The 24,725-nt window shown below is 42.8% G+C and overlaps 4 protein-coding genes and 1 non-coding gene across 8 annotated transcripts; 3 read left to right on the top strand and 2 right to left on the bottom strand.

Annotated features, from left to right (window-relative positions):
• Positions 1–1,896: 1,896 nt before the first annotated feature.
• crsp7 (cofactor required for Sp1 transcriptional activation, subunit 7) lies at positions 1,897–8,985 on the bottom strand. 4 transcript variants are annotated; one of them, XM_085930078.1, is made up of 5 exons: positions 8,876–8,985; positions 8,682–8,734; positions 5,844–6,027; positions 4,694–4,768; positions 1,897–3,780 (listed from the first exon to the last, which is right to left on the bottom strand). In XM_085930078.1, exons 3-5 carry the CDS (start codon positions 5,913–5,915, stop codon positions 2,110–2,112), a joined length of 1,818 nt encoding a protein of 605 aa, XP_085786204.1. In that variant the 5' UTR covers positions 5,916–6,027; positions 8,682–8,734; positions 8,876–8,985; the 3' UTR covers positions 1,897–2,109. The 4 variants fall into 4 exon arrangements, with proteins under 4 accessions (XP_085786204.1, XP_085786206.1, XP_085786205.1 ...); XM_085930080.1 differs by lacking the exon at positions 8,682–8,734 and having other exon boundaries at positions 8,876–8,892; XM_085930079.1 differs by lacking the exons at positions 8,682–8,734; positions 8,876–8,985 and adding an exon at positions 6,177–6,330.
• Positions 8,201–16,874, top strand: LOC147046474 (homer protein homolog 3-like). The gene is made up of 11 exons (XM_085930081.1): positions 8,201–8,233; positions 9,756–10,083; positions 10,182–10,230; positions 11,414–11,570; positions 12,734–12,865; positions 12,962–13,066; positions 14,040–14,173; positions 14,273–14,429; positions 15,258–15,365; positions 15,446–15,526; positions 15,692–16,874. Exons 3-11 carry the CDS (start codon positions 10,208–10,210, stop codon positions 15,875–15,877), a joined length of 1,083 nt encoding a protein of 360 aa, XP_085786207.1. The 5' UTR covers positions 8,201–8,233; positions 9,756–10,083; positions 10,182–10,207; the 3' UTR covers positions 15,878–16,874.
• trnan-guu (transfer RNA asparagine (anticodon GUU)) lies at positions 9,235–9,308 on the top strand. The gene has a single exon. It is a non-coding gene; the product is annotated as a tRNA-Asn (tRNA).
• A 914-nt stretch (positions 16,875–17,788) lies between the features above and the next one.
• LOC147046473 (pyroglutamyl-peptidase 1-like) lies at positions 17,789–20,224 on the bottom strand. Its single transcript, XM_085930060.1, has 5 exons — positions 20,087–20,224; positions 19,780–19,832; positions 19,533–19,649; positions 18,997–19,229; positions 17,789–18,766 (listed from the first exon to the last, which is right to left on the bottom strand). Exons 1-5 carry the CDS (start codon positions 20,115–20,117, stop codon positions 18,550–18,552), a joined length of 651 nt encoding a protein of 216 aa, XP_085786186.1. The 5' UTR covers positions 20,118–20,224; the 3' UTR covers positions 17,789–18,549.
• Positions 20,225–22,722: 2,498 nt separating this feature from the next.
• On the top strand, positions 22,723–24,486 carry LOC147046472 (transcription factor JunD-like). Its single transcript, XM_085930707.1, has one exon. It carries the CDS (start codon positions 23,092–23,094, stop codon positions 23,965–23,967), a length of 876 nt encoding a protein of 291 aa, XP_085786833.1. The 5' UTR covers positions 22,723–23,091; the 3' UTR covers positions 23,968–24,486.
• The last annotated feature ends 239 nt before the right edge of the window (positions 24,487–24,725 follow it).

Here is a 24,725-nt window from a genome sequence, read left to right as displayed (position 1 = left end):
TTAAAGTCATAATAGGTCAAAAGCAGCACTAGTAATAAAAAGCCTTTCAGCTAGTGCAATCGTGTTACTAGCGAGGTCAAAGATCATAGTACTAGTAAAGAGACCTGATGCTGGGACCTCAAGGCTACCAATAAATGTTCAAACGGGCCAAGTGCACCCCCTTCTGGACGAGTTTATAACGACACTTTTCAGGAGAAAAAGTGATTCACAGAATCAATTCAATCAAGTAGCCGAGATTAAGAATTAGATCATTTTATTTGTCAAACAATTGAGAGATGTTAAACACTGAACAAAGATACCCCAGTCAAAACTCCTGAAAACATTCTTATCAACCAGTTGTAGCACTTTTATTGCCAGCTGTGGTGTGCACTTCTTCTGCCTTCCGCACTTGCACCCTCACAAAAATTCTGTGTACAAAAAAGAAAAAAAGAAAAGACAGAAAATAATGCATATACCAGCTTCATACTGATCACAGGATTTGGAGCTTTCTTGACAAACTACCCGGCCACGACGACAGGGCCTCACACGTGGAAGCAAATGCAGATTTACAATTTACCAAAGGCACATTGGTAGGGAAGAATGAGCAAGTGCACTATCCAATCTGACGTCTAGTGGGATGATGGTGACGGGTGAGCGGAAAGGAAACGCAAAATCAAAAATGCATGCTCACACAAAAATGATGTGACTGACACTGGGCTCTCTTCTCTGTGTCTCCAATTTGTTTGGCTTGACAATTGAAAAATACTAACGTTGAGTGAGTTGAAGTTGGAATCTCAAAAACTGAACAATCAGTAACTGTTTGTGTTGATTAACGTACCTCTGGAGCTTCTAAAAATAAAGAAATGGAATGGGCTCCGTATGAACCAATACACTGGTGCCTTGAAATTCTATCTTCCGATTGAAATGACTGGAAATGGCTCTTTGAACCACCGAAACCTACGCAAGACATTTTTTGCAATGTGTAAAATTGTACTTTATAGAAGCATCTTGAAATATAATGTATGGAATTTGTTTTTGTCAATCATGCTGCTCCTTCTGGTGTTAGCCTGGAGGTGATGGTATACTTGGAGAAGTCCAAAAACCTTCCAATAAAATTACCGAATTTTAAAAGAAATGGGTTAACACCTTAATCAACACGTAAATTGGGAACACTCGTCTCAAGGCACCAATGTACCGAAATTAGGATACATTACAATAACTGCAAAATACAGAACTAACTTTTGTGTAACACAGGATTACTATTCCAATTAGACTTTCATTTACACAGTTGGAGTTTTTGTTGTTTGAAATCCTCTTGAGCACACTTTTTATTTCTGGGTGTTGGAGACAATGCATTACGGTGAAGGACTATGGAATGTTAAATCCAAATGAATTTATGGAACAGGGCGAGGTGGGGGGGGGGGTCTTCTTGAAACATAAAAGTGAGACTGACAACAGTGACAACACAAAAAATGTTATGGAAGAAAAAAAACAAACAATCAAAGTCCTGTAAAATGTACTAGCCAAAATAAATAGATGTGTACATGACAAGAACTCTATAATTTACTCTTTTATAATTCACATAAAGCTTCTGGTAACCGCCAGTATTTCAGACTCATATAGTTGAACATGGCAGATGAACACCAGTATGACGGCCTGAACAGGACAGCTAAACACCAGCCCACCCTCATATTGAGCCATGTATCACAGGATTCAAAAAAGTAAAAAAAAAAAAAAAAAAAAAAAAAAAAAAAAAAAGTAGTATCAACCCTGTGAGCCTAAAATATTGGTGACCTTTTCTGCTAGCAGAACTTATTCTGCCCTCTTCTGACTGCTAGTAGCTGCGCTCTGCAACGTGGAGCCTCCATCCTTCCTGTGACTTTCAGCTTGAAAAATGAACACAAAATCAGCCCTTGGTATCACAAACTCAAATATTCTTTTTAATTTCTCATCTTTTTTTTAATACCAAAATCTCAATCACAGATAGAGGAGGCGGCACGGGAGGGATGAGGGAGTTTAGCAGGCCTGGATTTTGCAACAAACAAAATCCTATATGATCTTATCTGTGTGGGGAGACAGAAAAACAAAAAAACAACAAAAAACAGGAGGGGGGGGGGGGGGAACGAGCCCTCAGTCGAGGCAAACGTACGGCAGGATATTCAGCTTGCTTTCATCCCCGTGAGGGTCCAACGATATGCACTCTGTCCAGTCATACCAGGTGTCCTTGGTGTCCAAACACCCATTGACGCCGGGCCAGTGCTGGTTGTGTATCCTGTCCAGGTCCTCGTCATTGACGTCCCGACTCACGCCCGGTAAATCCAACGCCGGGCTATCAACCTGCAAAACGTGCATTTGCCTCAACTCTTTCACTTCGCGTTCTTCCCTTTTCAGATACTGGGACATGAAAAAGTGTGCGCTCGGGGCCTGCACCCCGGACGAGGTGAGCACGTTGCTCTGAAGGTTCAAGTAGGACTGGATGATTTCGTTTCTGGACAGCTCCTTCCAGTTTGTCTGGTGAAAAGGATTGGGATTGGCGACGACGGGGTTGGGCCCCGGCACCGTGGCCTGCGGGACACCCATTTCAGTTCTCTGCTTGGGCTCGACGGGCTCGGGAGTGGGGGCTTCCTCGGACTGAGAAGGCTCTTTATGTATGAGGGGCTTAATCTGACGAGTGACGGGGTCAAACGTTAGCCTGCGTTCTTTTAACCGTACTGGCTTAGTGGTGTCCTCTATTTTCTGGCCATCTAAGTTAACAGAATAGTCTCTAGAGCGGTACTTCCTCCTCTTACACTCCGAGGCCGAAGTCAGCGAGCTGTCCGTGTCGTCCCAAACAGCTGGGGCTGCTTCGGGCGCGGGCCGATGGAGTTCTGAATTGTTTTGCGGGCGAGGGGGCGTGGGGGAAACCGAGGGGGATTCCAGTGTCATGGATAAGTCTTGTGGGGGCCAATGGGAGGGGGCCTCTGGTGGGGTTGTCCACGGAGTTGAAGACCTATGAGAAGAGTGAGCGCTTTGAGCCAAGGGGGATGCAGGTCGGGGTAAAGGCAAGGGTGAATCCCTGGGCGAAGGGCTGGGGACAGATGTTAGCATTTGTGCATATACCCCAGAGCGCTTGGTCGCGGCGTCTTGTTTTGTGCTCCTTGGACTGGTGGAAAGGCCACGGGGACTTCTGGCTTGATAATGCCCGCCACCGCCGCCACCACCACCGTCATCCATTCTTGCCTGCTGCTGCATTACAGCAACCTTGATTAAAGACGAAGTGCTCGGGAGTTTGGCCACACCGGGGGAGCTGGGCCGAGGCTTGACGGCATTGACAGGAATTCTGTTGATTTTGTCGTTGTCAAGGTGCTCTATCCGAGATCGGTCGGGAGACGGGACGACCTCCTGGTCGAGCAGGGTGTCTGGACTGGCCGCGATCCCATTGGTGGGCGGCGGCGAAACAGAGTTATCGTAAGGAGACAACTTGGACATTTTTTCCGGTAAGTGTACTCCACTGTCTCTGTGTTCCGCCCGGCGCTTGCGGCTGCTTGATTTTTCAGCCTTTGGCGAATACGTGTTGTGAACGTCATTTCGGACTTTGACTTCGGGGACTCCCTTCGCCGGCAAAGAGATGTCAGGTGGCGAGGCTTCCGTCCTGCAGGGATGTGAGCTGCCATTGGTGGAACCGGGAGCGCTCGCGGCGACCGCTGGTCCAGGTTCAATCAGCTTTTGCCAGTTTCGCAAGAGCTTCTTGGCCCGCTTGGCGAGGTCTTCATCCTTGGTCTTCTTCCGTACATCGTTGATCAGCTTTCCGAGTCGGGTTTCCTAATGCAAACGTGTGTTAGGGAGAACTTAAATGCAAGAATGCCACTTTTCCACTGCACGGCCTCATCTCTCCTCATTTCAGTTTGGAGCTATATATTATTGCATCAGCTGGAACAAGGCATGCTAACAAACAACAATATAAGGTGAAAAAGAGTTAATTGGCAACTTTTTTTTAATCCAATGCATTTTTATGCTCTTCTAAAACACCAATGGTGCCATAAGATGGAGCCCTAATGTTTATAGACATTAGGCGAGTTTTTCCAAAGGGGAGGCCGGAGGAGGGTCTGGCGGAAGAAGCTTGTTAATTATAATGACAAACGAATCCCTGAAGATGGTGGCAATGCAGTGCATTTGGATTGGGTATTAGCACACCGAGTTTAGAATTTTTTAATTTCTTTTAAATTAGCTTTCATTTGTGTGGTGCTTTTCTAGTTTCAAAGTAATCAAATAGCTTTAACAGTCTCTTTATCCCCTTTTATGGTTTTAAGTATTCCAAAGACAAAAAATATTTGGTAGTTACACAGACAAAACAAAATACATTCAGCAGGTCTTGAAAGATGAGAATAAAGGGCTCTAAAACTGGCTGACTTATTGGGTCTTCTGGATAGTTGGCAGAGAATATAGGAATGCATACAACTTTGGGGACAATGTCAATTACTCACTGTGTTTCAATAATGGAAGCTGAATATTGAGGAATGTATCCTCAAATTTGGAGGCGCAATGCACAACTACGAGCCACTGGTATGGAACTTGGGTCACCTAGAACCCTGAAATTCTAGGGCATTAAAAACCTGAGTATGTGTACGTATAAGAAAAACTGTTCATAGCGAGTACAGACATGCCAAGGGGATTGGGTACTGTGCAGTGGAAAATGGGCAAAATTCGACATCCAAATAGAGTCAAATTCTCTCACCTCAAGTGCTTCTTTGGTGATAGGATACTTCTCAAGACAGGTAATCACCTCAAGTACAACCACCATATTGCATATCTGCAACAGAAACAAATCATTTGCCTTGTGTGAGATGTGTAATGATCACGAGTGGGGCCAGGGTTTATGGTGAATCGAATGCCATTTATTTTGTGAATCGAATTTATTTTCAGGATAGACAGATATCTGTGAAATCCTGAGAGAAATCTCCCCTATCCAATTGATGTGATATATAATAATGATTCCCCAGATGTATGCTATGCAACTAATACTAAAGATAGACAGACAGATACGTTGTCGCGGTGCAAACTAGCATGAGTGTAACGGGGCAAGTTAGCAACGAGCTACGGACATTAGCTTCAAAGCAAAGAGAATCGTTGAAAAGTACTCAGCAATGTGTCAACTCGGAGAAAAACTTGACTGAGGCAAACATAAAGTCGAACTTGCGTCACTGGGGCGTTTAAAACAACAGTCAATGCGTCGTTTATTTAAAAGAAAGAAGACATTCGGTTTTAGTAAGCCAAAGTCAGTGTGTGTGACCATTTACTTGCGTTAACGTTAGCCGAAAATGCTAATGCTACCGAGTTGAGTCGGAAGGCTCGCTCGCTCGTTTCCAGCTAGCTTCCCCAAGCTATGAGTTGGCTAGCCGCATCCGACACTTGTTTCACGGGGACATGTGAGCGTTTTGCGGTCGGCAGCCAACCTCTTGCCCATTAGATGTACGTGGACGACGTTTCCAAGACGTTTAGCGCGCGTTTATTTGTGTTATTCCGGTGTAAATGTTAAAAATGCTACTTCCCTGCTTTGGTGTTAGGTGCTAGCACGCTAACGGAGAGGGCTAACGGACTACGAGGGTTCAAGCAGGCAAGGGGGGAAAGAGAAACAGCCACTGTTGCTAAATTAGCTTCCAAGCTGTCAACTCTGTTACCCCCAGGGAGCCTCTCCTCCCTTTTTTGACACATTTGCTATTGTCAGTGACAACCGACGACCGCGGGCCACAGATTTTCAAAGAAATGGCCACTAAATGCATACACGAGACTCGGGCGCCTTAAGTTGGGAGTTTGCCGGACTTGCATGTAAACAGGATGGCGTTAGCAGCCCCCAGCCCCGTGATAGCCACTTTAGCTTTACTCACATTGCTCTGACTGTCGATGGCCTGCAGCAGCCGGTCCCTCATCTGCTGCGGGGTTGCCGAGACCGTTGTCATTGCCCGGAGGATGGAGGGAGGAATCCTCCAAAATGGAAACCGACAGACAATCGTGACTCAAACGCCGCCGCGGTGACTCGACTGGCGTCCGCACAGCATTTTTCTCCGTCGCCTGGAAGGTAGACAAGTCAGCCTTTTCCCCTTGCTCACATGGAGCCCCCCCTCCCGAGTGGGATAATGTATGTGCTGTGTTGTGTTGTGTGGAGCATAGAAGAAATGCTGCCTGCCTTGCTCGGCGTTGGGGCGACTGGCGAGACTCACTAGCAGCTGCTGGAGCTCTCAACGGCCTCGCAGTGCATGCTGGGCGCTCGCTCACTCGCTAGCTCTGACGTCCGCGCCGCCGACGCCGAGTAAACATCCACTGCGCGTGCACTCTCACTACCCGGCCTGCCTCCTTTGTACGCCACGGTACCTGTTGCTCCCCCCCCACCCCCATGTGGCTTAAGTACACACACTATATTTAAGTAGTTATTCGTGTAGAAATGAAGTCAGAGGTGGCAAACGTATTCAATCTCTACTTAAGTAAAAGCACAAATAGTTGTGGAAATAAAAAAACAACTGGTGAAATGAGAAGTACTCATTTGATTCCTTAAGAGGTTACAAAAAAGTATACATATGTATACTTAAGAAGAAGATGCCTGTATAAAAAAAAAACACTGAGCGACTCCACTGAAAGTAAAACTACTGATTCACCATGGCAATCATGGCCTGGCTATGGCCTCTGTACTTAAGTAGAAGTACAGATAAAAAAAAAAAAAAGAGAGACAAAGGAGAAGTAGGGATTTGACCTCTTATGAGGTGGTTAAAGTATTCACATTCTGTCCTTGTCTTGAGTAGTAATAGATAGCTGTGCAAAACAAACAGACACACTAGTAAATGTAGAAGTAGAGGTTCAGGTCCTTCAGAGGTGGCGAAAGACGTATTTTCATAAAAACTGCCTTGAATGTATTGCATGTAGTATTGCTCGTGTTGCCTTTTGATAGTGTACACTTTTTTTCTGTGACTATCACAAGAAGAGAATCACACTCATGCATGTCAATGAGCGGTATGACTTTGGTCAGACAAGGAATGAGGAAGAGTGCAATGAGGTCACATACAGCTCTTGCTAGCAGTTTTAAAATCATAAACATTACGCTCATAAAATTCAAAATATTGAAGCCAATTCTTCCATTTGCAGCGGGCGTTTGAAGTTGAGAAGTTTACGTGAACTTTGAAGAATGAATGCAGTTAGTTCTATGACATTGAGTAATGAGAAGCTTGTTTACAAGAAGTGTGCCGGTCATGTGGTCAACCATACAGTTTGACTTTTTTAAGCCAAATAAGACTGTCCACCCTTTTAACAAAACCAACTTTATTACTTTGTACGTATAGATGGGCTTCAGAGCTTTTCAAATTTCTTACGACTGAAGCGACAGAGTTCGGAATGTAGTTAGAAATATGCTTTTTTTATGTCAGTCTCCTAGCCTGTTACAGTAGAAAATGGAGTAGCACAAACGGTTCCCATTGCAATAAAATGCTGGTTTTGCTATAATGGACGTCCTTCCCATTTTTTGCCCAAAGGCTCATAGCACGTAGAAATAAGGTGGTTTGAGTACCTCTCCTAAACTTGGCACAACAAGAACGAAACTATATAGAAATTCATTTGCCAATTAAACAGGAATGACTTGAAAACCTTTTTTTTTTTTTTTACAAGCTTTTGAGCATGTTTTGAAGCCTCTTTAAATTACTGTAATCAAAAGGATTAACTGGACATAACTTTACAGCCTTTTTTGTCACAGCCTCCACGTTTTTATCCAGTCTATAAAATTGATATACAACAAATACACGGTGGCCACAAATGTAATCTAGTTCTAATGGGTGAATGTGGAGCATTGTAAAACGCTTTGAGCACCTTGTATAAAGAGCTATGTAAGTCCAGTCCATTTACTACATTGGCCACAAATTGCCAATACTGTAGTATCTTTTAGTTGACTATATTAATTATTCATTGTAATGAATAGGAATGGTTTTATATTATTTTCCAGCAGAGGGCGACAACGACTATGTGGAATTTTCAGACAAACTACATTGTAGCAGTTAAAATAAATTAACGTTCTACAATTCGCAAAAACACACATAAGATTCCATTCTACATTTTCGTCTGTGCATAAAAACACAATTATGATCGCATCTATTAATCAGGACAGTTTTTTATGGCGTCAGAATCGTTGCACATGACTTTCAAGTGCATATGATTGATGATCACTTAACGCAAAACTGTATCTGCTTGGAGAAATAAATGTGCATTTACGCATCTCTTTCATGCCTTCTGTCGTACAGTACGTATAGTTTTGTGTTGTTTCTTTGTGTATGTTGGGCATGTTTTTACCAAGTGTAGCAAATTTTAATATGTTCACCCCTCCCAAGCAAAATTAATTTGCTCCCAGTAGAGGCTGTTTTATCCCCGTGTCGTCTTTGGGGTGTTTTCACTAAGTGTAGCAAATTTGAACAGGTTCCTCCCTACCCAAGCAAAATTCCAAAGGGGGTACTAATTTGTTAGAATAAGTACCTCACCTACCATTTTAAAACGGTGAGCCGGAGCCATCAGTTTACTTTTTCTGTGTCTTCCTGGGACTACTCATTGTGATATACTTTTTGTAATATAGTATCATGAATATACAGGGCAAGTGGCAGTTCTAGCAGGGCCACCACAACATTGCACACCGCCTAAAAAGTTTGAACGTAGAACCCTATTTTACAAAGGGTACAAAAACAAATTGCACGCACCATATAGGGCATTCCATTCATTGCAGCCGCTCTGTGCCATAGAAGATGGATGCCTGAAATTTTAAGAAGTCATCTCACATTCAATTCACCTCGTAGTATTGCCTATATGTATTGGGTTTACGGTGTTTAAAATAACTCACGGACGGAGTAACCCAAAAAAATAATTAAAAATCGTCATTCAAGACAAAACCTACCATCAAATCTCGTTGACAAAAGATATTTAGGTTGAAAACTCCCAAAAGTGCAAAAAGTGGCATCGCGGACTAGCGACAGAGATTATTTTTTAAATGAGCCGCCTCCTGGTATCGACAACTTCCTGTTCAAAACGTGCCTGCAGCGCTATATCCGGACACAGTGGCCAAAAAAACTATTGCATCAGTAGTTATTTTAGCGATTGGTATGGGTATCGGTTTAGGGCCGTTTTAGCGAAATTATTCACGTCCACCGTCTGCGCAAGTCATCCGGCGCGGCCCACCGCGGCCCGTATAATTTTTCGGTCCAGGACTTGTGTAAAGTCTTTAAATAGTATAATTTTAACGTGGTGTGCATAACCGTCTCTGTGGCGCAATCGGTTAGCGCGTTCGGCTGTTAACCGAAAGGTTGGTGGTTCGAGCCCACCCAGGGACGCACGTTTTATGTATTTTTCTTGTATTTTTATGAAGCGTGCCTTTGTCTCGCCATTGTTTGATTGGTGGAAAAAATACCATGTGTATTTTTGTTTTATATAAAAAAAAAGGCCATGTTTAGTCAGCAGTGTTGGGAAAGTTCATTTTCTTCACGAATTAGTTCAAATCTCAGTTCACATGTGTTAAAATGAATTTGTTCAGAATGAAAAACCTAGCTATTGGTCTTTTACTTAGTCTTTCCAGACAATAAATAAGAATATTAAACGGCATTTCAATTTGGGTATTTCTATATCAAAACTAAATTTAAACGAGGCGGTTTTCTATTTGTATTAACGGCCTTAGTATCCAATGGCCAAATGAGATACAGTGAGTTCATTTTGATTTTTGTACTCTTGAGTCTTTTAAGAGCAAATGGGGTCGAATTCCGCTTTCTATCGTCGTCATAAAGCTGCAGTTCCTGCTGCCTCCAGTAAGTGTCGCTCATCAGCGTGTGAAGCCGACGAGTGAAGGGAGAGCAGTGAGAGGCTGTCAAGTTGAGCAGATCACCCAGCAAGCACTGAGGCTCAGGACGAAGCTTGTGGAGAAGCCAAAGAGAAGACGCTTCTTTTGCAAAAAATGCTCACCACTTCTGGGCTTTGACACTGCAGAGGTGACATATCACAGTGCCACAGCTGCGACCTCCTGAATTCTTGAAGGACAGCAGGAAGAAAGCACCTTTAGTCCTGGATAGAAAGTAAAGACAGAGACAGACTCATCAGTTACAATAACGACATGGGGTGAGTTTTGCATTCATTGATTTAGAATAAAAACAAAACATTTTGATTAGAAAAATTAATTAAAAAAAAACTTATTTTGCTGCCTAATCTCTCCCTAGAAAAGAAACACCCAACACTTTGTAAGATGTTTCCTCATCATAGAGAAAGGTAAGATCTTGCTTTCCAGTAAGCAGTTGTCAATTGATAATCATGAAAATACATGGACATGAATGCTAGAGGGACTAACACAATAGAAGATCAGGGAGTAATTTTTGCATATGTTAATCAGTCAGTGCTTCTAAAGCTGCAGCTTAAGAAAGCTGAGCTTTGAGGGTGACAGGAGAGAGCAGATTGCGATTCCAGTGCTGTCGCTTAAATGACCTCACTAATTTCTGAGGTGCAGCCTGGACCCCTCAACTTTCACTATGTGGCTTAGTTCTGCTTTGAGACCCCTTGTTAAATTCCCACATCTATTAAAGCAGGGTTAGGCAAGTCTGGTCCTATAGGAATCCCCTGTCCTGTCCGTTATCTGCGGCTCTAGAACTGGACTTGCTCACCTCCGTACTAATGGGTCAAGGATTGTACGGCTAGTTAGCTCCAACAGTGTTAATCATCAAAGTCCTTTATTGAGTTTGCAGACAATCTGCATCTTAGCAATCAATGACATACAGTAAGCATTGAAAACTATCATTCAGGAGAAAGGAGAAAGTATGGGCACTGTTCCTTATTCCAAGCAACCCGCCACTTTAAAATATGAGGACGGATTAGTGTGGGATGAGAAGGAGAATTATCACATGTCTCATCTGACTGGAGAGAGTCAGCTGTTAAAAGCCCAACATTCACGAGTGCACTTTATGTGAGGGAGCGCTTGTAAATATTGTGAGCTCCCCACAAAAAGAACTACACAATTGGATGTGTGTGTCACTAACGGGGTCAGATAGAAATGTGCTATTATGACTGGACAGAAAAAAACAATACCTCTACCGCGATTAACACAGCAATTCAAAAAGGAAGACGTGGCCTGGTTTTTTCATGGTGGTCTTCCTTGCCCCTCTTTCCAGCAACATGATAATGTTAATGATGAACAGAAATGGTGAGATTACGTCAGAGCAGCATCTTCAAGTGCTACATGCTGCTGAAACAACTGTCATAATGGAGTTGCACAAGTGCACACACCCTCTTATAATTGATGTGGCAGTGGTCCGAATAAACAAATCACGATTAAACCCGTTAAAAAGGAGTCAGCACACATCTGCCACCATTTAAAATATCTGATTCGTCAGATAAAACACAATAAGGCCCACATTTATTTTTTTTATTTGAGTCTTCACTTTTTGTTGTTTTCCTCCAGAGAGCAGCCGATCTTCAGCACGCGGGCTCACGTCTTCCAGATCGACCCAGCCACTAAGAGGAACTGGATACCGGCAAGCAAGCATGCGGTCAGCGTGTCTTTCTTCTTTGACTCTAATCGCAATGTCTACCGCATCATCAGCGTGGGCGGCACCAAGGTGAAATAAATGGTGGCTTAAAGTTGCATGAAAACAAACCCTTTACAATTAGCTGGATTTTTGCAGCAAATCCAACCTGTTTGGAAAGAACACACACATATGCACATATGGGATGATTCAAGGACGGTATATTTCAAATGGAACAATTCCAATTTGATTGGACATCTTTGAAATAAAAACAAATGTTTGGATTAAAAGTCCTTCGCCAAATAGTTTGTCATATTTGAACATTTTCAAAAGTAAGAAATGGTCAATAAAGCAACAATACTGCAGAGCAATCTGTGGCCGCTCTCTGGATTTAGATTACGGACGACACATCAAGTACTGAGGGGGCAGGGGGGCTTTATCTGATCTGCTTGCACCTCGAGTCTGACCCACATTCCTGCCTGCCAGAAAGCCGTCCGTCCAGTCCGTTCGTAGCGGCAGTTGTGCGGTCAACGGACCAATCTTGCCCAGGCACATGTTTTTGCCTTGAAGTGTAATCTTCACTGTCGCCTGCATCTAGCATGTCAACTGTGTCATTGCATCCAACACGTTATGTCATCCATGGCAAAGGAGAGAAGACAGACGACAGTCAGACAGCAGCCCATGTAATCTTTTTTTTTTTTTTTTGGGGGGGCAGGAAAATAAGGACACAAACGCAAACAGCTTCCTTTCAAGCCCCCACCCTGATGCACAGTTCCAGGATTTTCATTCAGTGCCATTATTATAACACACGGAGATGACGTCACAAGCTTTATAAATAGTTTTGAGCTCATGTCTTTTTATGAATTGGTTTTATGCACTGAGACCGGTGAAAGTTTGTAAGCAGATAAGATTTTTTATTTATTTTTTTGCTGGGGGAGTTGGAACAGATTAATAGCATTCCATTGATTTGTTCAACAAGTAAATTTAGTTACAAGCTTGCTCATGCAATAAATTAAACTCTCTCGTCAAGGTATAAATCAATAGATCTTGGTGTGACACAATAAAAATTAAGGGAGAAAAAAAAACCCCGACCTGAATCTCTTTGAAGGAAACTTTATCCATCCAAATCAAATTGTTCCACTTTAAAATAAACTGTCCTTGAATTGTATCACACATCGAGATATGCATCAAATCGGTTTATTTCAGATCATTTTTTTTATTTTATTTGAATCCTCTTGTAATCTGTTTGTTGGTAGGCAATTATCAACTGCATTGTTACACCCAGCATGACATTTACAAAGACATCGCAGAAGTTTGGTCAGTGGGCTGACAGCAGGGCCAACACGGTCTACGGTTTGGGCTTTGCGACAGAGCAACAGCTGCAGCAGGTAACGGAGACATGAGTTCTTTTGAAATAACAATGGTGACTAATTTCCCCATATTGATTTCATTGCCATTCCAATATTTTGCTTCTGTTTGACAAGTTCTCAGAGAAGTTTAAAGAAGTGAAAGATGCAGCTCGTCTGGCTCGAGAAAGGTCCCAAGATAAAGAACTGGCAAATACAGCCCTCAGCATCGCTGCACCGCAGGTGAGCGCAAAGTCGTTGAAGATGAAGTTCATCATAAATGAATTCTGTATGCAAAGTGCCATTTTGAAGGTTGCTATTTTGAATGGAGACACTTTTGTTTGCTGAGACTGTACAATATTATTTATTTGATTCTTTCTGTAGCACAATTTAGTAAGGCTGTGGCTGTTGTGAAAGCACAATAAAAATAAATCCAGTTGAGTTCATAAGATGTACCAAGAATAGTTGCACACTGTGGCCAGTTATTAGATGGGACCGCGCTGTGACAGAATGGAAGGAGGAAGAAATGGAGGAAGTAAAGGGAAAAAAAGATGAAGTGGGTCACTTATCTCAGAGGGGCGCGACAGTGAGGAATGTTGGACGATGGTAAAATTATCCCAACAGCTTCCTCTTCGGCCCTCATGGCGTCACCTCAGACCTACGAGATCAATTAGGAATAATTAACAATCAGTTCCATCGACCCATTTTAGTGTGACTCACACCAACTGTGCTGTTTGTTATTCCGTCTTTTGGATTTTTCATTGCTAGCATTAAGCTAAACAAACTTTACCAAGGCAAAGCAATGTGGTTGTTTTGAATATACAACATGTGAAATTCACTTTGTTTTATATTTAGTTGGCTTTTTTTTTAATGCAACTCCTGAACTGCTGCTCCAGCATACAGTGCTCATATTTATTTTTTTGCTCACATTCAAAGCAAAGAATACAAATAAAAACACCAGTGGGCATATTTTAAGCACTAGCCCCAGTGCTAATATTACTGTTAAGAGTTGCATGGTTAGCTAAGTAAGATTGACAATTTTTCTGTTAATATTCTATTTGTTGTCTTTGGTTTTTTGTTTTATTTCTGAATTGCGATGGATTTCATCTGTAGTTCTCACAGGTAAGTAGTTTTACTTTTGCCTGTATCTGGTCATTTGAAATAATTGGAAAACAAAAAAAAGAATTATGGAAACATTTACTGATTTGTTCTTCAGGACCTCTCCGATGACCTCCAGTCCCCTCCAGTCATGTGTGTGAATGGACCTGAGGACAAGCTGTATCGCAGTCAAAGCGCAGACATCACGCTGTCCTCTGAAAAAGAGCGCATCAAGAAGATGCTCTCTGAGGGGTAACCTAAGTCCTCTGCACACAAAAGACAGTAAACACAAAAAAAGGAATGTTTATAAGAAATGTTGGTTTTCATGAATAGTCATTTGTTTTGCGACAGGTCGATTTGCGAGTTGAACCTGGAGGCGGAGTTCTTCACGCTACAAGACAGTAACTCTAAATTAGTGGCGGCGTTGCACGAGGCTAATGCTAACGTGGCGCAGTGGAAGAAGCAGCTGGTTGCTTATCAAGAGGAAACCGAAAGGCTCAGAGAACAAGTGAGCAGAGCAGCAAATTCACATCATATCCTACATAAATGAATTCTGTATACATTTGCAGAGTCCCTGAGAGGCTTTCAAAATTCAATTACATAATCATGTTCCAATCCAAAGAGAACAGACTCATCAATAACATCTACACAGAGTTTGAGCTTTCTATTAAAGCTCAGCTCCACACTATCGATCTCCTAAACGTTCATTTCCAGCACTCAGTTCAGGCTACATTCAGATTTTAGTGAGTTTTTTTGCTCCTTCTCAGGATGACAGGGCCAATTGGCTGAAAGTAAAATGGCTCATGTCTCAGTGGTGGTGATGTGTGAGGAGGAAGAGTTTGTAGGACAGCCATATCCTACTTTCATTGGCCCACTTAGGACAAAAAAAGACAGCGATCACCAGAGGGAGATGGCATCTGCTCATTTCTTTCTCTTGCTCGCTTCTGCAGCTTCTCTTAAGCGGTGGATTTTAGGAACCTCTTAACTCTTTTTCAGTCCTCTACTGTAAAATGCATGCTACATTGTTCAGATTCAGGAACTTGCTATCTGTTCCACAATTGAATGTGAGGACATGAAAATTGAAGTTTTCATGAATAGCAAAACATTTTCTGTTTGTGTATTGTGGCACATACAATGAATAAATAAGAGCGATGAATATTTATTTATTATTTATTCATCGCTCTTATTTATTTATTGTATGTGCCTTCTTGTTTTTTACTTTTTGTGTTGTTACTTGAATGTTTGTCCGTGATGTAATATGTCTTGGCATCGTGGGACAGTTGGAAACAAAATTTCGGTCAAAGCAGACTTTGACTTTGACTTTGTGTCTGTTGAGGTGGCTGACCTGGAGGCCCACGGGGGTCACGGCCCCAGTGACCTGTTGAAGAACGAGCTGACTCAGTCTCTAGAGGAACTGGAGGCTCTGTTGAAGGCCAAAGATGAGGTCTGCATACGTACACCTTGACGTTAAAAAAAAAAAAAAAAAAGTTCAGTTTAAGTACATGCTTTGTTGTTTTTTGGCAGGAAATTCACATTTTGCAAAGCAAGAAGACAGACTATCATGAGATAGAGCGGGACAGAGATCAGGCTATACATAGATTACGGGTAAGGCTAAATTTAAGAATATACATTTATGCAGTATTCAGCAATTATACAGCTCGCATTGATATTACATGGCGGAGGTGTACCTAATGAAGTGACCGGTGAGTGTCTATCTTTTCTACATAGCAACAAAGCAGCAGTTTTAAAATGTTTGAATCTCCTCAACAGGAAGTGGAGATGCGCAATTCCGAGCTAGAGCGCCGCATCCAGAACACGGAGCAGAACTTGAGCATCTCTCTGGAGGACCGAGACCGCATTGACACTGAGCTCCAGAGGGCCATTGAAATTCTAGACATCAAGATCTTTGACCTCAATGACCTCCGGCAGAGCCTGGTTAAACTCATGGACAAATAAAACGTGAAAATGCGGAAGTAAATAAATAAAGTTCCACGATGGACAATGGAGCCCGCCCACAGTTGCGTCTGGAGCACAAGCAGCATCTCGTCTGTCGGCATTTTACATGGTTTTACTTGTCTGCTAATGTAGCGCTTCATGTTGCTTAGCAGGGAAACAATGCAATAACTTCAAGGTAACTGCTTATGAGTGCAGAGTGCAAGATGTTTATTAAGGACAATTGGTGCTCGGTTTTTCATTGAGTATGACCATTGAAATTGAAATGGCATATTATGACTGATAAGAGGCCTTGTTTTACTGTACATAAACTGCCTTGTTAAAGATTCTGCAAACAAAACAACCATTTAATACTGCATTAACAGCCACAAAACATAATGCAGATGAGTAGCTCGCTATGCACTACATAGCAGCAGTAAAACGAGTGAGTGAATTAGGTCACATTCTTCAAGGTCGAGTAAGAAAAAGAAGTCCGCTATCGTATCTAATATTGTATTTGGTGAGGCACAGATGAAATAAAGACACCAAAGATCAATGTTTTATCAACATTGCTGTTAAGGAATGATAGCAGCTTGCTCTTCTGTGCTGACTCACAATTAGAGAAATGAAGTACACATTAATAGAAAGTATAAAATATAGACGTAAATGATGCAATCTGCAATGCCATATAGTCATACTGCCATACTTTAAACATTTTATTCATAAAAACTTGGTCTTTATGAATAACGATAAACTTAAAGTGCTTGTGATAATGCCACATCTGAATGGACCTCTGCTGTGATGCATTCAAGGACATTTGGGACACTTCAGGCCTTTCTCCATGTTACCTCCATCTGTGGACAAAATGACATTTGCCTGCTCAACAGTGGAAATACAATGTATTTTTCACTAGCTTGTTTTTATCATGTTCTTTCAAGCCTTACTGTGGAAACTTTTAAGGGTTGTTGCAGAAAGTAATGGTGGGTGTTTCACAGCTGTTGCGATGGAAAATAAAAGCAAAGAATACTAACAAACTTGTACCATACAGGTTATACCATTATTATACATTATGTCACATTCCTCATGTATTTTTTTTTTTACCACACTTCATACCTTCCATTACTATGCTACTTAGTGAGTAGCCAATATAAATACCGCTGTCCAATATTGGAGAAAAAGGACCACCAAACAAAATATAATTATAATTGCCAATAACAGTGTTCCCCAAACTTTTTATACGGGCTAAAGGGAGCTACTTTATTTGAAAACAAATGATACAGCAACATATGTAGACATAATATTACAATACTCAAAACTATGTATCCCTTATCCTCTGCTTACTAAGAAGTTATGATTTACTTTGTATAAAGGCATGTATGATACTGCCCTCTGGTGGCCATTGTGTCCGCAGCAGATTCTACTCGGCGTATAGAAGTGACTTTTTGAACTGGATTACGTTTGTGTACATTATTATAAATCATTGCTTTTTATAGTATTCTGCCACGGCGCCTCACCTGCACCGTAACACCACCACAGAGTCGGCCTTTGCAGGGATGGAGCCCAGCAGAAAGCCATTGCGACAGGCGCAGTTGTAGCATTCCAATACCGTTTGCCCCAGAAGGCAGTCTTTATGCAGACCACCTCCTTGGACTTTGCCCTCACCAGATGGTGAGGCTATCTAGCGATGTAATTGCGTAAAAGAGGTCAAGAAATGCAGGGAAAAAGGTAAATATGTAAAATATCATCTGGGAACTTTACTGCCAAAATTGAGGAATCAGTCACGAAATATTAAAGGTGTAGATAAAATGTAAAACATTTTTTCATTTGGTTGTGTTATAGTGGGGGAAAAAAAAATCATGTGTGTCCGGAATGAGAGCTGAACAAGGTGGAATTGTGTCATTCAAATGAGGAAGGAGGCAAATACTGCATGTAAAGTGTCTCCTTTTATTTGGGGATCTATTCATCAAAAACGTGGAATAGTTACAAAATGGGACATTTGGGAAGATGAAAATTGTAGGGGTTGTGTCACGCCTCGTACCCAGCCGTTCCTCCATGTTGTCTGTTGTCATGGTTTCGCCCGTGTGCTCGCCCCTCCCCTCCTGTGTGCCCCTGATTAGTTTGATTATGCTCACCTGCCTCTTGTTACCATGTCATGTATATAAGTCCTGTCTGCCCCCCCATGCCCTGTCGGATCATTGTCTTTCTGTCTTTCTGTTGCTGTTGTCTTGTTGCCGTAATGTCTTCACATCTTTTGTCTCACGTCCCTGTCGGTCAGTCATCTTGTTGGTTTTGGTTAGGAAGTCATGTTAGTTTGTTAAGTCATGTCAGTTTTGCCGAGTCTGTTTTTGAGTTCCTCAAATAAACCCTGGTCCAAGCTGCACTTGGTCGCCCTGCTCCATTCCTCAATCCTGACAGGTTGGACAGTTTCAACAATACAATTCCAATTTTTTAATTTAGTTACCAAGCAGAAATCTAAATATTAAACATCATCCTTAATATACAGTAAAAATGTTCAGTAGCTGTTTTGGTCATTTTGACTACTTCTTACTTATGCAAGACTATTATGGTCACCAGTGGGGGTATACTGGCATTGGAGAAAAGCAACTCCAAGTACCAATTTCAAGTTCTTTGACAATCAATGTACATTTCATAAAACATGTCTATGTAGTATGTATGAGAGGAATGACACCAGCGAGTCAGAGGAGGTCATGCTGATGTTGATGTACATGTTTGCCATGCTGCTCTTCAGTGTTGGCCACCTCCAGTAGTGTCAGCATCTCCCGCACTACAGCCTGAAGGCCTCGGCCCAGCTGCTGGCTGCTGTAGGGTTTTCCCAGCGGAGGCACATGGATGAAAGCAGAACGGCCGTGGCCGAGGACCAGAGACAAATAGTAGGTGTAGTCGCACAGGTATCTGTCAAACCATTGTTGAAAATAGTTACTACCAGATTTAGTGACGTTTTGAAGAGATTTACCATACATTTAATTGCACAACTTTACAAAACAAACTGTATGGAGAAAGCATCTATGCCCATGAATGTTGTTGTATTAGGTCTGCATGAGTTGCTCCACAACAAGATTGTGTTCAAACTAAAGAATGCAATTTTTGTGTAAATTACAATGTGGGAGAATTTCATCACACACCTTCCAGCATCTTTGGACACTGACACAGTGACCCCTACATCGGTGTCATTAACCCTTTCGCAGACTGTGTCCATGTCTACCAGAGAGCTGATGCAATCGGGCCCATCTTCTATGCAACATTGGGAAGCTGGGCAGAAGCGGCTGTTGTCCAAGCGTTTATAGCCCTTGTTGTGGCCACACTGCTCCAGAGTCACTGTGGTTGCCAAACCTGACACACCTACATGAACCACTAACTGCATGTCGGACCCCCCCAAAACACAAAAGAGAATCAACCTGATTTATGAAATCAGCAGCATTTTATAGTGTAATGCAGTGATTCCTAACCATTGTCCATGCAATTATCCAATTTTATCTAATTAGATGGAAAATTACTTTTTACAATGAACTGTCATTCAACGGAGTAGCAGGTAAGCCTTGCCGTGAGTAACAAAAAATATTTTAACATTAAGAGGTTGTAACTGTCTATAAATGCCATATGATGACAGCAAAGCGCTTAAAACAGCTGACCAAAAGTCCCAACATCATCTAGAATGTACCTGTGGTCGGTGCTTTTCCCACAGAGATGGGAGTAGACTCGTCACTGCCTGATATTCTACAGGCACCTCACACACATAAAGATCTATCGCCTCACCGAGCCCCAAACACTCCAGTTCCTATGAGGGAGAAAAACAGTACTCAAATAATTAATCCAACCACATTTTTGAATTAAGTGGCATAGCCCTTGCTAAACACAGTGTAAAGACACTTCAACGTGTTAATAGGAACCAGCAAGTAAGGTCTTACCTGTACTGCCACCCAGCTGGAGTTCACAGCATGTTCTCCAAAAGGCTCAAAACCTGAAGAGCAAATAATAATTCCTAACCCGAATTTTATTGGCTGACCACACTTTTAGGCACAAATTGTGACTAGTTCAAGGAAATGTAAAAGAGTTAAGAAAATAACAAAGCTCATCGATGTAAAGAGAAAATAATTTGGATTTAACCGATCGTTTAAATTGCCACTCGTACTAGTCACAACTAGTCTCGATAAAACTATCACAATAACAAATTACATTAACAGCCGAGTCGTTCATTCGGCGAAATTGTCTCACCCGTTACTATCACTTTCTTCTTGTTGCCCATTCTTGTTATTGGTTACCGCTCATCTTGAGCGCATTAGGAGAAAGGTGCCCCCACCCCCCGCCTCAAGGGAGCTGTCAAGCGTCAACTAAACACCTGATCAAAACGGGTAGTGGCCAGGAAATGACGCATTTTAGGCAAAAGTCCGTGGCCGTGCCTACAACGCCATCCACTGTACCGGAAGTGTACTACAACTAACAGAGGGCGAGAGCGAAAGGCAGAGAGATATGGAAAGAGAGCGACACACACACACACACACACACACACACACACACACACACACACACACACACACACACACACACACACACACACACACACACACACACAGATCCCCATAAAACATTTTAAAGCACTGAATGCACATACACTTCATTTATAGATGATTTGAAATCCCTAGTAGATGTTTGTTATTTTTATCTCCTCCTTTGCACGTTTTCAGCAATAATCTTCAAACATTTAAAAAGTAATTATAAACCTATTTTTGCAATTCATTTACAGGATCTATAAGCTGTTAAAACTGTAGGTGTGTAGCCCACTTGAGAGGCCATTTCCCAACCAAGCCATTTCTTTCTTAATGAAAACTGTTTTGAGTGAGTGTGCGTGTGACCGCCCACCATTTGTTATAGTGGCGCAACTCAGCTAAGAACATGTTCTAGTGTAACACAGGGCGTTGGTGACAACACGCATGGCTTGTTCCACTCCCAAGGGAGGGTAGAGAAGTCAAAGGCCACCTTAAAGGTAGTGGGAGGGTGACTGTGTGGTACATAAAGTGACATTCACCATTGTACCATTTATAGGACAAATCTGCTCAGTATGTTGTCTTTAAGGGAGAGCTAATCTCAGTTGTTGTTTTTTTTTACAGGAAAGGCAGTTTTTTCCTCCCTCTCCACTTTCAGTACAATCCACACCCATTTGGTTTCGAAATGAGTCACTCTGGATACTGTGAGCCTGTGGAAGGGCATTATGGAGATATTCTTCATGTAGCATGGAGGAGTGTTTTTTTTTCTTCTTCTGAATATTCACGGCTTTATTCAAATTCCGGCTTCTTTAATGTTACTAATGACAAGACTGATTCATACTTATGAATGACAGGCCTCCCACTCATACGCCAAAACACCATCCCATCCCAACCGCCGCCTACACTAGCTGCAATGCAGAACCCATTCACCTTTCTCCGTCTCCTCTGCGTCACTCGCTATGTCAGTGTTGCCGTGGAAACTAATGATGCCCTTTCTGCTCACTGGTGGTGCCGATGCAGACAGTCTGCTGACGTCGTCGGCCGTGTATGGGCAGAATAACAACATGCAAAACCACAGGTTCCACCTCATGGTCCTTGTGCTAGTCTGTACAGTTCTCATTCAATTTCATTCTGCTTTTATTTAGCACGTTTTCCCATGAATTTTACTTGACTTTCTTATTCCTGGGAAATGTCTGAAATTACATTCAGTAAAACATATGGATTCATCTCTGCTGTCTCCTTCCCATATTTATATTTCACTCTGTTATGCAAATGTGACTTTATGATACTTAAATAGGCACGGATTCTGCTGTGTAGCATTCTTTGCTGGGGAAAAGCAAACATCAAATCTGCTTTATATTACGCTGTACCAAACGGTTCCATGTGGTTGTTCCAGCCTTCACCTCTCACACTGTCCCAATGGGCGGAAAAGACTAATTCAAAATACTTTGTTGCTGTTATTCAAGTGATTTTTCAGGTCTGTCTAATTTTCTGTCTTTTGATCTCTGTACAAAAATGTATCTATACACTCGACTCATTATTTGGTCAAAATAGGCATGTTACTTTTTTCAACCTGTGTGGACTATGAAATAACAAAAAAGACAAACAGAGAGAGGTGAAGTTAATTGCAATTGAGGTTTTGATCGATTGTGATCTGGGGGAATTATGAGGCAGAACGTAAACCACAACGACAATGCAACGGATTCTGAGAATATTTTTGTCGAACTCTGCTTCAAGAATGAATTGTGGCAATTTTATTGTGTCACGTGCCAGCCTATAAAAAATGTGCTTATTTAAGAGAATCGCTTGCTGTCGTCAAATCCGAGAAGGATTTGTGGCGAATGCCTTGGGTCTTGTGCAAACCTAAAAAACACAACCTTCCGGCAATCAAAGATTATCCATCTAATCTGCAAAAATACACGGTACAGCTAAAGTATTTTTTTTTCAGTTGTTCTTGTTAACCTTTTTTTTTTTGATAGACAGTTCACAACATTAACAGATATAGCATCTCGTGATCCCCCCCCCTTCACTCTTCATTCAGCAAGACAGGGAAATTATTTTGTGAAAAGTGGCAATGTATCAACATAAGTATTTACAGAAAAAAAAAACTCAGTTTGAGAGTTTAAAACGATGCACATTCCGCCGTGTAATACTGTGCTTGAGAATAGCAAAGCTTTCCCTCTAAATGTGCTTTAAATTAGGGCCGTTTTCTAATGGTTGCTTGCGGTTCCTCCAGCCCTCGTCTCTCACACCTTCCCCGCCCATGCAGTCTCTCTCCCTCGCTCTGCTCTCTTTTGGCGTCCCTGAGCTTTTTTATGCTATGACATCAAACCACAATGCATTGCACTGTTTAGAGTTTACCTAGAGTCTCCATGGCAACAAAGGCCGGCACTGCCCCTTATTCAAATGTAACCGGAAATGCACGTCATTTTGGGCCAATCTGAGCGCTCTGGGGTGACATAATGGAATTTTTAGGGCTAGAAAGCGAGCAGTGCATAGCAGACGTGCCACAAGGAAGAGACAACGAGAACAGGAGCGCCCCCACGTCTGAACCCCTTCAAGGAAAGAGGGTGGTGGTTTACGGGAAATATCCGCCGGTTTCCTCCATGTTCTGGACACTAGAATCCGCGAGTGCGCGCCCTCATGTGAGGGCGTAGAATCAAGGAGCCTCTACCCTGGCACCGCGCTCAACTCTCCGAGGGGCACCGCATCAACACTACCTCTTGCCACAGCACCATGATGAAGAAGGACATTAATCTCAACCTGGACACGCAGACCTCCGAGCTCAAGGCCAATCCGCTGCGCGACGCCGACGTGCTACTCAACTCGCCGGACTTGGGTCTTCTCAAACTGGCCTCCCCCGACCTGGAGCGTCTCATCATCCAGTCCAACGGGTTGGTGGGCGCCGCCAACCCGGCGTCCCAGTTCCTCTACCCAAAATCGGCCAGTGACGAGCAGGAGTTTGCGGAAGGCTTCGTCAAGGCTCTGGAGGATCTGCACAAGCAGAACCAGTTGAGCGAGGCCGGCTGCGTCTCGATGGACAGGCTAGAGCTCCTCGGAGCCGCCAACGCGGTGGGCTCGACGGGGCTCCAGACGTCGGATCTGCCCGTCTACACCACACTGAACGGCTATGCAGCCAGCCCTCTGGGCGGCACTACTATCAACTACTCCACCGACACCATCCCTTTCCCACCGCCTCCTTCCCACCTCAGCCCGCAGCAGCAACAGCAGCAGCAGGGGACCACCGCGGCAGCTCTGTCCCGGCTGCAGTCCGCCGGCGGGGCCGTGAAGGACGAGCCGCAGACGGTCCCGGACATGCAGAGCCTCGGGGACAGCCCACCTCTCTCCCCAATTGACATGGACAACCAGGAGCGCATTAAGGCTGAGAGAAAAAAGCTGCGCAACCGGATAGCTGCCTCCAAGTGCCGCAAACGGAAACTGGAGAGGATCTCTCGGCTGGAAGACAAGGTAAAGAGCCTGAAGACGCAGAACACCGAGCTGGCGTCCACGGCCAGCGTGCTACGGGAGCAGGTGGCCCAGCTCAAGCAGAAGGTGATGAATCACGTCAGCAGCGGATGCCAACTTTTACCAAACCAGGTCCAAGTTTACTAATTTCACCAATGCCAAATGACTTTGGAGGCATGTTTTAAAAATGCAGCGTGCAGGTGAACTGAAAAGTTCATTGACCAGAAGGTGTGAGCCACAAACCCGATGCTGATAGTCAATGGAAGCGGATTGTTGGTAAACAGCCATGTAGCAAAGTGCCATGCAGCACCGTGAGAGAGACGAGTGTACACTAAAGGGTGTCAAACTCATTTTTGTCATTAGTTTTCCCTGACAAGGCCGTTATGGCCATCAAAACATTTGTAGTCAAATGCATAATCACCTCATCGTGTTATTTATTGCATATAAGCTAGAGGTTGATCAACTATTGTTCAATTTACAGCGGTACTTTCACTTGATTTGTATTGCCAACATCACAGTTCATTTGTTTTCTGGGTTTGGTCAAGTCAAATTTATTCATGTAGCCCTTAATCATTCTGCCCTCTTCATTTGTGTTACCATTTGAAGTTGCTTTTACCCCTGATTTGATTAAAGCAGTAAATAAATCTAACACGTGGTTGCCCATAACACCTGACAAAACTTGTGGATTGATCTGCATCATAAGTGAAGGAGCCACTGTAATAATAATCATTTTAAAAAAAGGTTAAAAAGACAAGATGTTTTTTTTTTTTTTAACCAAGAAAGATAAAATAGATGCACCTGATTTGTTTTATTGGGCCACATCAAAAATTGTGGCAGGCTGTATTTGGTCCCTGGGCCTTGAGTTTGACACCTGTGGTGTACAGGATAGTATGGATGGAAAATCA

The sequence above is a fragment of the Syngnathus leptorhynchus genome, chromosome 14, assembly GCF_054491065.1.
Source record: "Syngnathus leptorhynchus isolate UIUO chromosome 14, UIUO_Slep, whole genome shotgun sequence".
Classification (NCBI taxonomy): domain Eukaryota; kingdom Metazoa; phylum Chordata; class Actinopteri; order Syngnathiformes; family Syngnathidae; genus Syngnathus; species Syngnathus leptorhynchus.
This window is presented reverse-complemented; position numbering and strand designations above follow the sequence as displayed.

Excerpts from the sequence above, each read along its gene's own strand:
- crsp7 (XM_085930078.1), bottom strand. The coding sequence starts at position 5,915 with ATGACAACGGTCTCGGCAACCCCGCAGCAGATGAGGGACCGGCTGCTG. Across the intron at positions 4,769-5,843 it reads CCATCGACAGTCAGAGCAAT|ATATGCAATATGGTGGTTGT; the intron begins GTGAGTAAAGCT and ends TTTCTGTTGCAG. Across the intron at positions 3,781-4,693 it reads TCACCAAAGAAGCACTTGAG|GAAACCCGACTCGGAAAGCT; the intron begins GTGAGAGAATTT and ends CGTTTGCATTAG.
- LOC147046474 (XM_085930081.1), top strand. The coding sequence starts at position 10,208 with ATGTTTCCTCATCATAGAGAAAG. Across the intron at positions 12,866-12,961 it reads CAGAGCAACAGCTGCAGCAG|TTCTCAGAGAAGTTTAAAGA; the intron begins GTAACGGAGACA and ends CTGTTTGACAAG. Across the intron at positions 13,067-14,039 it reads TCAGCATCGCTGCACCGCAG|GACCTCTCCGATGACCTCCA; the intron begins GTGAGCGCAAAG and ends TTTGTTCTTCAG.
- LOC147046472 (XM_085930707.1), top strand. The coding sequence starts at position 23,092 with ATGATGAAGAAGGACATTAATCTCAACCTGGACACGCAGACCTCCGAG.
- LOC147046473 (XM_085930060.1), bottom strand. The coding sequence starts at position 20,117 with ATGGGCAACAAGAAGAAAGTGATAGTAACGG. Across the intron at positions 19,833-20,086 it reads GAAGAAAGTGATAGTAACGG|GTTTTGAGCCTTTTGGAGAA; the intron begins GTGAGACAATTT and ends TTTGCTCTTCAG. Across the intron at positions 19,650-19,779 it reads CCAGCTGGGTGGCAGTACAG|GAACTGGAGTGTTTGGGGCT; the intron begins GTAAGACCTTAC and ends TCTCCCTCATAG.